Below are 13,450 nucleotides of genomic sequence, written 5' to 3' on the forward strand. Positions count from 1 at the left end.
CCTACCTCCTGGAGAGTGTTGTTCACTTGGTTGGCTGTTGTGAAGGGGTTTCTCTTCACCATGGAAATGATTCTGCGATCATCCACCACTGTTGTCTTCCATGGATGTCCAGGTCTTTTGGCGTTGCTAAGTTCACCAGTGCGTTGTTTCTTTTTCATGATGTACCCAACTGTAGATTTTGCCACCCCTAATATTGTAGCAATATCTCAGATGGATTTTTTCTGTTTGTGCAGCTTAAGGATGGCTTGTTTCACCTGCATGGAGAGCTCCTTGCCGTTGTCTGTTCACGGCAAAATATTCCAAATACAAGTACACCCCCCTCAAATCAACTCCAGGCCTAATGACATAACAAAGGAATTGCCCACACCAGCCCATGAAATAGCCTTTGAGTCAATTCTCCAATTACTTTTGAGCCCCTGAAATGAAGTGATTGTGTTAAAAAAGGCTTTAGTTCCTCACATTTCTTTATACAATCTTTTTGTTCATCCCACTGAATTAAAGCTGAAAGTCTGCAGTTCAACTGCATCTGAGTTGTTTCCATTAAAATTAATTGTGGTAATGTACAGAACCAAAATTAGAAAAAAAGTTGTCTCTGTCCAAATATTTGTGAACCTAACTGTATGTGTGTACTCGAAAACGCATAGAGACATTTCAACCAAACTATCTTTATATATGACTGAGCCTAATAGACATTTCAACCAAACATGCTATGTTCCACCATCACTAGGAAATGCATCAACACATTTCAACCAAACTTGTTATGTATGTGTGTATGTCATCACTAGGTAACACATGGAGACATTTAAACCAAAATTGCTAGACAAACTGTATGACTCAGACTTATGTGAGTGCACCGCTGATCTTTGTACAGCCCTGTGGTATATGTCAAAGGTATATTTGCATTTAACTATGTATGTTTTGTGACCCTAAAATGTCAGGGAAAGTGTTAGAATGGCTCCAGGGAAATTAAAGTGATAATATTTGTATAGGGTTTTTTGAAGAAAACCAGGTTCTTGAGGGCCCAACCCTGATTTGGGATATATCCACCTGCTCTCAGGTGCAAGTAAGGGAGAAAACTGATCAGCAAGAGGTTGAGAGAGAACCATAGGGTTCCAGGCTGAGAAGGCAGCCAGAGGATTCCAGGCTGAGAAGGCAGGCAGAGGGTTCCAGGCTGAGAAGGCAGTCAGAGGATTCCAGGCTGAGAAGGCAGGCAGAGGGTTCCAGGCTGTGATGGCAGTCAGAGGGTACCAGGCTGAGAAGGCAGGCAGGGGGGTTCCAGGCTGAGAAGGCAGTCAGAGGGTTCCAAGCTGAGAAGGCAGTCAGAGGGTTCCAGGTTGTGAAGGGAGACAGAATCTGTTCTAGGCGGGAAAAAGGAGCCAGAGTGGGTTCCAGGCCGCATGAGAGGGGACAGAGCTCCAGGAAAGCCAGCGGGGAAAACCAGTTAGTAAGAGAATGAGGTAGCCTAAATGACGTAGCCAGAGGCCTAGCTGGGCTACTGTTTGTTATTTTTGTTGTGAAGTGCTGGAGAGTGTGCTGTAACACTTGCCTAACCAAATAAACCTGCTGTTATTTTTGGACTTTTTAGTCTGCCTCTAATCTGCCCTGTAAGCATCCCGTTACCATGAGCAACCCCCAGTAATATACCACAGATTGTATGTGTGTATGTATTGCTCAGTGACAGTGTACCTTTTGCTTTTACAAATTTCTGGCCTGTAATAATGCCTTACAGAAAACGTAAGGCAATTGGCTTAGTGCAATCAAAGGCAAAAAAATGCAGACAACACCGTAGACAAGAAAATCACTATAGTTTAATTTGACTCCTTTTCCTGTATAATATAAGATTGCAATAAATAAATACTCAGGCAACACCAGGTTATCAGCTAGTATATCTATATATGTATATATAAAATCAGATGTATGTATGTATGTATGTATGCTCCACCATCACTCATGAAGACATTTCAACCAAACTTGCCATACATATGACTGAGACTCATGTGAGTGCACTGCTGATCTTTGTGCAGCGCTGTGCTATATGTAAGAGCTATATTTGGTGATCACTAGGAAAACGCAGACATTTCAACCAAACTTGCTATGTTCCACCATCACTCAGAAACGCATCAAGACATTTAAACCAAACTTGCTAGACATATGACTAAGTCTCATGTGAGTGCACCGCTGATCTTTGTACAGAGCCGTGGTTTATGTCAGAGGTATGTTTGCATGTATGTATGTAGATTAAAGGCACGATATACCAAATCACCTCCTCTAAAATGTGGCAAGCTGCATACCCCGATACACGTATGGTAGCAAATAAAGAGTGAGAGAAAGTAGGGTATTTTGAATGCAGCAGTGTATTGAACATCAAAGTAAATCAAACATATACAGTGTTACATCACACCGTTAGTACATAGATTTTCCATGTTCTAAATTACCCCCTGAGCAAAATATGGTGGGGTGTGTGGGGAGCTAGACATTGACTCCTAATTTAGATGAAGGTAAACGCAAAGAAATTAATGATGAAATGGTTGTCATGTCTGGACACATTTCACCTATATTGGCTTCCTCAGAGGACTAATAGACATCAAAATATAACTGTATACAAAATAAACAAATATATACATGAATATGAGAATGACAATTTTTATAATAACTAATTGGATATACTAGCTGAAAAATTATATATAATCTAACTATTAGCCATCAACATAACTCTACCATCAACATTGGTGGAGAGAGAGAGAGATAAACAGTAGGTACATATTTACTGGAAAGTATATCATTGTATCCATATATTTGCAGATTATACATTAGAGTAATCTGTATGATTAATGAACTAAGTGATACATCAATGGCCTATGGTCATGGTATTTATCAGAGATAAGAGGGAAATCCAAAAAAATGGTCGAGTACTTACAGTTGAAGCAGAGTGGATAAAAGGCAGATTCAAAGGCGTCACAGCCACAGTGACTGACAGGGCACAAAATGCTAGGGAATATAAACATTATTATTAGATATTTTGGTTATAAAACAATGAGAATAAAGTGAAGATGGAATGGAAATAGTAGTCTACTGGATATATATAAGTTATTATATGTATTAATCTATAGTGGTAGTTGACAAATGCAAAATTGCAGCAAGCAGGGAAAGGTAAACCTTTGCAATCAGTTTATGTTAATTAGTTTCCTACATATAAAGGAAGTTTAAGTGGGTTTTCAACTGGTACTTATTAGCAAAAAAAACCTGGTGGTAAATAATAGTGAAGAACCTTAATGATGCCTGATGAAGAAGGTATAAATTCCAAAGGAACTAAGGCGCCTGGTGGTGGTGCTGGTGGTTAGAGTACTGCAATGGCCAGAGCCTTGCTGCATTGGCTCTTTAAAATCCATGTGGGCATGTGCGTCCGGAAATGTAAACTGGACATACGCAGTAGACGATGGAAGGTCTATTTCTGCCCTTCCTTTATGCCCTGCAAGCGGGTTTAGAGCCCAAGTTGCCCAGTGAGGAGGGAAAAGAACACTTCTGCCCTTACAGCTGACCTTTGTTAGTATTAGGAGCAGCTGCGCTATAGCGGGGGAAAGGGAATATGAAAATGATAACTACAGAGGTAATTGACAGAGAAGAGGAGAGATGAAGAAGGGGGAGGATCTGGGACCCAGATAGTATCCTAATGGAAATTGGAGCTTATAGTCGGCAGTTGCAATATGAAATAGATATTGGAGAACATTAGGCAGGACAATTGAAATGTGAAGAATGGATAAATATTAAGGGTGTGGTAATAAATACCAGGATCATAAGTAAGGGTAACCAATGGTGACCATTGATCTGAAGGCACTATCTTCAAGCATACCACATATCAAAGGTATTGCCACCATTTCATAATGCCTCCAAAGGCATCGGCCAAACGCTCAGGGAGAAAATGAATTTATTACGCCACTTCTTCAGTATGTACTAAAAAGAAATGTGTTCACCTTTAATGGCACCACATACCTACAAACCCAAGGTGTTGCCATGGGAACCAAGTGTGCCCCTGCCTTTGCAAATCTATACCTTGGAAAATGGGAGAGGGAGCTATTTACAAACATAGACACAAACCTTGGAATCCACATCTTCTCATGGCAAAGGTATATCGATGATAACCTTATGTTTTGGACAGGTCCTAATTACCTCATTGAACAATTTATCCAAGTCATTCAGATGAATAACTACAAAATTAAGTTTACGTATGATTACAGCAAAACCACTGTGTCATTCCTAGATGTATCACTATCTATAGACATAGACTACAGGATTTCGACTTCCTTGAACAGAAAATCCACAGCTAGCAATACAATTCTTCATGCAATTAGCTCCCATCCTAAGTCACTGGTCAGAAGTTTCCCGTATAGTCCAGTATCTACGCTTAAGACGAACTATTTAACAGATGAAATGTTTTATAAAGGAGCAAAGGCCCTACAAGAGAGACTTCACGAATGGGGCTACCCTAAGAAATTACTTAAGAAAGCTTACCACAAAGCTCGAGACCTTTCCAGTACAACCTCCTTTCAAATACAACCAAACCATCCAAGAATACTAATCTGGTAACCAGAATCATTACAACCTATAACCAACAACATAAATCCATTTAAGACATATGCTGTAAATACTGGCATATTTCTAGGTCAGACCCCACAGCATCTAATTTTTTAGGACCTAAACCACAAATGGTCTATAGGAAAGCTCTGTCACTGAAGGACCGATTGGACTCAAGCCACTTTTTCTCCCAACTCATCACCAAACGTAACACAACGTATTCTCCTGTACGTGTGGAGCCTACTATACAGGAAAAACAAAGAGAACATTCCCAAGCGAATCTATGAACATATTTATGCTTTTAAAAATGTTAAAATTACTACACCAGTGAGCTACTGTATGCCTATGAAACATAAATTTAACCCCCAGGAAATAAGTTTCTATGGTTTATAACAAATTTCCCCCAATTTAGGAGGTGAGGATATTGATATACTTTTGTTACAAACAGAATGTAGATGGATAGTAAACTTGCAAGGACTGAACGATATGTTGAGTTAAAAACCTTTCTTACCCAAACTCTAACATCCCACCCAAATGATCTTTCATCAAACATACATGCCTCATATTGAATTAAATCCTTTAAATATATGCTTTCCCTTCATCATATGTTACCCTCACTACCTAAAATGAGCATACATGCAATTGAATCCTATACCATCTTAACATGCTAGGTTACCTTATTCTACTCAAACATCTTAACATGTCAATCAACAATATTTTGGCAAAGAAATATAAAAAAAATGTATATTTATATTTAATACTCAAAAAGGATTTCACGTACAACACCCTTGTATTTTACACCAAACAACTTCTTTTCAATTGTTATGAATGTCAAATGTACATATATAACTTGAATCCACTAGTTGGCACTATCATACTGTCATATGGACTGTCACATGGAATAATTTATGTAAATCTATTACTTACCACCATCCAAGATAGCAGCGTTCTGTTAGCCAGGATACTGTACGTAATACTGCTATCCTATTTCACTGAATATGATAATATACAGTATGCTTTATTTATATATCATATTCTGTACTCTGTTTAATATGTCCCATGCAATTGTGATCATATAGGTTAACAAAACATTACACAAAACGATTCACCTGTTCAATAGTTGTAGCCTATTCCTTTGCCATTTTGTCATATTGCTTGTTATTGTATAGGCAAAGAAATAATATATTAGGATATGATGTTGCACATTTCCAGTGTGTAATTATTACATTTACCCTTACTTATGATCCTGGTATTTAATATTACCACACTCCTAATATTTATCCATTCTTCACATTTCAATGGTCCTGCTTAATGTTCTCTAATATCTATTTCATATTGCAACTGCTGACTATAAGCTCCAATTCCCATTAAGATACTAACTGGATCCCAGATCCTTCCCCTTCTTCATCTCTCCTCTTCTTCGTAATTCACCTCTGTAGTTATCATTTTCATATTTCCCTCCCCCTGCTATTGTGCAGCCGCTCTCAATACTAAAAAAGGGCAGCTGTAAGGGCGGAAGTGTTCTTTTCTCTCCTCACTGCTCAACTGTGGCTCTAAACCTCCTTGCAGGGCATAAAGGAAGGGCGGAAATAGACTTTCCTCTTTTACTGCGCATGCGCAATCTTCTGGAAGCCACACGCCCACATGGATTTAAAGAGCCAACCCAGCAAGGCTCTGGCCATTGCCACCAGGTGCCTCGGTTCCTTTGGAATTTATACCTTCTTTATCAGGCATCATTAAGGTATCTTTACTTATTCATAATCACTATCAGTTATTCTCTAATATTTGCCACCAGGTAATATTTTTACTAATAAGTACCAGTTTAAAACCCACTTAAACTTCCTTTATATGTAGGAAACTAATTAACATAAACTGCAAATGTTTACCTTTCCTTGCTTGCTGCAATTTTGCATTTGTCAACTACCACTATAGATCAATACATATAATAACTTAACTAGTAATATTACCTTGACTACTATTTCCACTCCCTCTTCACTTTATTTTCATTATTTTATAACCAAAATATCTAATAATAATGTTTATAACCCCTAGCATTTTATTTGATGTGCCCTGTCAATCACTTGTGACTGTGACTCCTTTGAATCTTCCTTTTATCCACTCACCTTTATCTGTAAGTACTAGACCATTTTATCCCCCTCTTATCTCTGATAAATACCAGGACCATAGGCCATTGATGTATCACTTAGTTCATCAATCATACAGATTAATCTAATGAATATTCTGAAAATATGGTGATACAATGATAATTTCCAGTGAATATGTACCTACTGTTTATCTCTCTCTCTCCACCATGTTGTAGATTATATAAAAGTTGTCAGCTAATATATTCAGCTAGTAAATATACAAATTGTCATTCTCATATTCATGTATCTATTGTTTATTTTGTATACAGTTATATTTTGATGTATTTTAGTCCTCTGAGGAAGCCAATATAGGCGAAACGCATCAGGACATGACATCCATTTCATCATCAACTTCTTTGCGTTTACCTTTGTCTAAATTAGGATTCAATGTCTAGCTCCCCACACCCCCCACGGCATATTGCTCAGGGGGTAATACAGAACATGGAAAACCTATGTACTAATTGTGTGATGTAACAATGTATATGCTTGATTTACTTTTGATGTTTAATACACTGCTGCATTAAAAATACCATACTTTCTCTCACTCATATATGTATGTGTCTATGTAATGCTGCTGCTGCATTCAAAATACTACTTTCTCTCACTCATGTATGTATGTGTCTATGTAATGCTCAGTGACAGTGTGCCTTTTGCATACTTTTTTGGACTTTTACAAATTTCTGGCCTGTAATAATGCCTTAGAGAAAACGCAAGTCAATTGGCCAAGTGCAATCAAAGGCAAAAAAAATTAAACAACACCGTAGACAAGAAAATCCCAAGTACAGGAATAGAAGACTTGCCTCACGAGAGAGCTACTACATCTAGAGTTTCAGAGACAGTACAACAGCATGAGGCCCGACTACAGGATAACAGAAATAGAGCCACTACATCTAGAGCTTCAGAAACAGTACAACAGCGTGGGACCCTAGTACAGGAAATGAGAGATAGAGCTACTACATCTAGAGCTTCAGAGACAGTACAACAGCGTGAGACCTGAGTACAGGAAATGGGAGAAAGAGCCAGACGATCACAGACTGCACAACATTTTAGCCTAGCATTGGAAGGATTCCACTATGATCCACATAAAGACTACTGGCAGAATGCAAAGGGCAAATTTACCATAAAGCGGGAACATTACTTCCACTGCCAGATCAACCACCAAAATTTCTACAACTATATATTTATTATAATATTTTATATTATTATATTATTTTTATAATTTATATATTATTTTATTATATTTATTGAAAACAAACTAATAGAAACTGACCAGAGGTGCACCTACATCTCAGGAACAACATTTCAGATTGTCCTAAATTTGCAAAGGATGTTTCATAAGCACAATGTTCTTATTAAAACATTTAAAACAGCGTTGGAAAATATGCTATTTATTTAGGTTAAATTCATTTTATGGTATTTTAATTTAATTGTATATTGTTCTTATACTTTTACAACCTATAAAAAAACATTTCTTTGATTTAACACTATAGCTTTATTTGATTCCTTTTCCTGTATATTATAAGATTGCAAAAAAATAAATAACCGGGCAACACCGGGTAATCAGCTAGTTTATTATAAAAGACAAGTAGGAAAGAAAAGATGAAATAATGCTCTATTTAAATAAAAAATACACTTTATTAAATTAAAGATATCAATTAAAAGGATCAACAATAACGTAGTTACATGATTCTATTACATAAAAACAAGTACTTAGTGGTTGTTTGTTATTTAAAGAGTCCCCCTCGTTGATAAAATTAAGGAGAAGAGATGGTGTAGTGTGTTTTATACCTGACGTGTTTCACTCACAAGGGCTTCATCAGGGGATTTTTAAAAACACCAACTTTTGGGACTATAAAAGACAATACAGCATTAAATTAGAGTCCAATGATAGTAGGAAATACATGCTTCAACACTGATTGATAAACAGTACACAATAGTCATATGCATAATAAATGCACTTCTTCATGCATTATTTATTATAAGGTTACAAAAGGATAATTTATATAGATAGCATCATAAGGATAAAGGAAGCATAGGTTTCCCAGTGCAAATGATAATACATAAATAGTATTCTTGGAATCCAAAATGAATGAAGGAAAGGAGGAAAGGATTATAAATGATACATTTAAATGGTAGTACTTACATCTAGGACACATTAGCAGATCTAGTGGTATGAATAAAAAACGAGCTGTCTCAGGTAATCTGTCAAAGAAATTATAATTCTCAAAAAACTGGTAAAAATTACCAGTAAGAGGCATGAAAACAAGACAAAAGGGAGGAAAACAGGATTAACACTTACAAGTTGAGTATGCATTAGCAAGAGCTGAGAAGAGTATCAGTTGATGATACTCAAGAGGTCAAGAGGGTTGAAATATACCTAAATAATATTAAACCCAACAGAAGTTAAAAGGTTGGGACATTACAAAAAGTAAATGTGGGAGTAATGGAAAATAGACTGAAAAAAATATACATCTTATCACAAGCTTACCAATGGTGCAGGTTGAAGGCAATTCTTAGTTATTGCTGCTAAAAAAGCGCAGTTCAACTACATGATCCATGTGAGTATTCTACATTGAGACAGAGAGTAGAATTCATGATTCACACTAACTTATTGGATAAAGCATTAATGGAATAGTTTATAAAAATCCCTTGATGAAGCCCTTTGTGGGCGAAACGCGTCGGGCAAAAACTTTGCTTCTCCTTAAATTTATCAATGAGTTGGAGTCTCTAAATAACAAACAACCGCTAAGTACTTGTTTTTATGTATGGGAATCATGCAACTACGTTATTGTTGACCCTTTTAATTAATATCTTGAATTTAATAAAGTGTATTTTTTATCTTGGATTAGTTAAGGTGTTACATTGGTGCCTAAAAAGGGCCTTCATTCCTCTTTTCTTCTCATGTTTGGACTATATGTGTTTATACTGCACTACTATGCACTACTTTGCATTTTTTCACCTATTTATTATAAAACAAATTTTTGTAAAATATTGAGTACCTATATGCTTTATATGCAGGTTTTTTCTTAGGTCTCTTTATTTCTGATGAAGCGGACCGGGTTCCGCAAAACGCGTAGAATGTTTTAAGAACATCTTTAGAGACTACACTATCCAAATCTTGACTATGGGGAAAGGGTTTTCTATAAATCATAGATTGGGGGCTGGAAGCCCAACCCTACTGCCTATAATATGGGCTGGTATCCACAGATGGTTACACGTTTTCAAATATTTATTTGCTTCTTCAGACCATACAGTAATGCCCAGAGATGAAATTACACCACTATATAAATTATATTAAAAATGTGTATGATACATATATCAGCACAATCCATATATATAATTATTCCAAATCTGCCTATAGCTTCAGCAAACAGGGAAAACAAAGAAAACAGCTCACCCCTTTGTGTTGGCACTGAAAATCTCCATACAGCTATATCAAACACAGGATAGATAATAAACCAATAATTCACTGTGATTTTGCTTGTATGAGAATAAATGGAATCTTTACAGACTATTTTATGTGACCTAACCTAATCGCTTATTGTTGATGTATGGATTTTATTGGTTATTAATAAATTGTATTTTTAATATTTTATTATGTGTTATCTGATTATGCGGTAAATGTTCCTCTAAAGTCCCAATAATTTTGTCCTTTTTTCATGCAATAGGAAATAGTTTGTTCTGATCTCTCTGCTCCCTGACATTTGATCACATATGCTTTCACTTTCTTGTTTGGATGATGGACAGGGGGTCACCTAATGTAGACATAGATATGGAAACATCAAGTACAAGATAGGGGGTATGGAAGGGCCAAAAGGGAGTAACAAGAAAAAAGGGTTTCAGGAAAAATGCCCAAACAAGAAATGTTTACAATAATAGGGTTTCATTTCATGGATTTAAAATTGTGGGTACTTCCACATAATAAATCTGTATTTTATTTTATGGAGATTATGAAAATTAATAGACACTGCCAGTTTTATGGGTCATTTTTGTTAGTATATCATCTTTATATGTACAACTGTTTGAATAAAGATCATATGTTTACTTGTTCAAATATGCTGCAAATGTGACTGGTGTGCTTACCTGTTCAGAGGATAGTGAATATTTGTTCATAGCAAGTTTCCTTAAAGTGCATGTGATAACATTTTTTTGTGTACAGACTGGAGAAGGGCTAAAGTCAGGTTTTCATTGCTTTCTATCTCACTGCTGGGGAGATCCACCTATTCATTTGACCATCATCATTGAACATAAAGTAAGGGGTAATCCAAAGACTGTGGGGACAATAACAATTTAAGATTCAAGCGGTTTCAACATAAAAAAAAGTTTTGGCAGAAAATAAATGGAAATGGTTAATGCAGGTTATCCTCACTTTTATTTTTCTTCACAGAAAAGGATGACATAGCCTTTAAACGCCTAAAACATGGAACCAACTTCCACAGCTTGGCAAGGGATGTGGAGCAGGAAAGGACTAAATATTTAGAATTAGAAAAAACAGTATTGCTTGAGAAGACCAACCAGATGGATTCACCAAACAAGCGGGAAGAGCCTTTAGCAGGATTAGAACGCAAAGAGGAAGTTTGGCAAAAAGTAAAAGAAGAAGTGTCCGAGCACAAACTCAGTGCATTTAAAGAAGTTTATAGAACAAGCGGACTTCAGTTTACAGGTGGCACACGAATAAGCTTGATGGGAAGTGCCTTTTCACTTGTTCCAGCAAGACTGGGAAATAAAACCAACACATTTTTCAAATATAGTAAGAATTTAGGAGCTGAATCTTTTATAAATGATTCAAATGACACTACAGCCGTAAAGGTTGATCTTGCCCAGAATGACTTTCTAATGTCTTACGATTTCTTGGCATTAGCAAATTCCTTTGTTCCTACACCTGACATTTGGCCTAAATCTGAAATATCTAGCCCTCCACAGGTGCTTCCACCAACCTTCACGACCCTTGGGTCTACAGCACAAATCTGGTGTGCGAAATGCAGACTTTCCTTCCGTATGACCTCTGATCTTGTCCTCCATATGCGATCACGACACAAGAAGGAGACAGATGGTGCTATCCTTGGAAAAAGACCTAGAGAACTGCAACTGTCCTGTCCAGTATGTTATGCCTACTTTAGAGAACGTCACCATTTGTCCCGTCACATGACTTCCCACTGCTGAGTAAATAGTAATTTTTGTTGCTAATTTCTAGATGGCATAAAGAAGTGTCAATTGTGAAAATTTACAGTTCAGTGTACATACAATGCTCCTATTGTAATAACACATGGATTTCAGAGACAGAATTGTTCCAGTTACCTAGTTGACGAGGCGGAATAGGGCCTATGGCTTTAAGAGAGAATTTCTTACAAACACAAAAGCAGATTGCAGAGGTAGGCAGAACTTAACCTTACAATCTATAGTGAAACTAATCCCTCTCATTCTGTACAAGTATTAGACTGCTGTTTAAGGGCTTGCACGTTTGGTTGACATAAGCCCACTGGCAACTGTTACCACCATAGGCATGCCTTGAATGGGAATTTTGGAAAACTGTTTAGTTACTCTTTAGTTCCACTTTAACCACTTTTCTTTGTATACTTATGCTTCCTATACTTACTCTTCCCCTTATATGTCTTTCATCGCCTCTCTCTCCTTGCTTCCTCTCTTGCTCTCTCTCCCCTTTCTTCCCTTCCCCCTATTGCTTCTCCTTAAAACTCTCCTGTCCCCTGTCCCCTCTCAGTTCCCTCTCTCTCTCCCTATCTCCTTCCCTCCATTCCTTCCCCCTTTCTCTCCCTCTCGGTTTCTCACTCTTCCCTCACTCTCCTATATCTCTCTCCCACTCCTACTCTCTATCCTCTCCCTCTCCTCCACCTCCGTCTCTCTGCCCTCTTCCTTCTTCTCTCTCTGGCCCTGATATATGAAAGCTCTCCAAGGCTGGAGAGAATACACTTTCAGAAGTGAACTGGGTGATCCAGAAAACATGGAATGGATTTTAAAAAATCATTTTCGATTTGCTAGCAAATGTTTTGAATCATGGACCAGATCCATTCCTGGTTTGCTGGATCACCCAGTTCATTTCTGAAGGTGTATTCTCTCCAGCCTTGGAGAGCTTTCATAAATCAGGGTCATTCTGTCTCCCTCTCTCACGCACTCACTCCCTCCCCTCTAATTCTGCAAACTATTCCTCCTCTTTGTTTCTTTATTGTTGGTGAGTAGTTAAGTGCTTTGCTTACCATATTACCCATTACTGAGATAATTATAAAACTGTTCAATAGTGAATTACTGCCTGTCAGCACATAACCTTACATTCTTTACTATTGGATATGGAGAACAAATGTTAAGAAAAATATTTCAGATATTTATGCTAACAGCACTTACAAGGATTTCTTTTATACTTAGAGTGCAAGTTTAGTAACGGAAAATGTAGTAAAATGACAAGAGATTATGGGGCCTGAAGTGATGAATCTGATAACAGATTACCCCTTTTCTATGTTCGGCTTTTATGATGTCAGATTTATAAAATGTGATCAGATTTTATATTGGGGCAATCCCCATATAATCACTATATCACTAATGGCAATTAGAAATTCCATTTTCATCGGTGGAGTAACTGATCACCAGTTTTGGAAGTGGTTTGACCCATTTACTTCCACTGCTTTTGAAAAGAGTCAAACATGGCAAAAGTGGCATTCAAAATATTTTAGAAAAATATTACTGATCTGCATTTATTCATATGAAGATGCAACTAAAAAAGT

General features: G+C 37.0%; 1 protein-coding gene across 1 annotated transcript in view; it reads left to right on the forward strand.

The window, feature by feature from the left end:
• ZNF488 (zinc finger protein 488) overlaps window positions 1-12,628 on the forward strand; it is a 27,680-nt gene extending 15,052 nt beyond the window's left edge. The window contains exon 3 of the mRNA XM_072424534.1: window positions 11,104-12,628. Within this exon, the coding sequence (XP_072280635.1) occupies window positions 11,104-11,879 (776 nt within the window). The 3' untranslated portion in view covers window positions 11,880-12,628. The remainder of the gene's footprint in view (window positions 1-11,103) is intronic.
• The last annotated feature ends 822 nt before the right edge of the window (window positions 12,629-13,450 follow it).

This window comes from Pyxicephalus adspersus, chromosome 10, assembly GCF_032062135.1.
Source record: "Pyxicephalus adspersus chromosome 10, UCB_Pads_2.0, whole genome shotgun sequence".
NCBI lineage: Eukaryota > Metazoa > Chordata > Amphibia > Anura > Pyxicephalidae > Pyxicephalus > Pyxicephalus adspersus.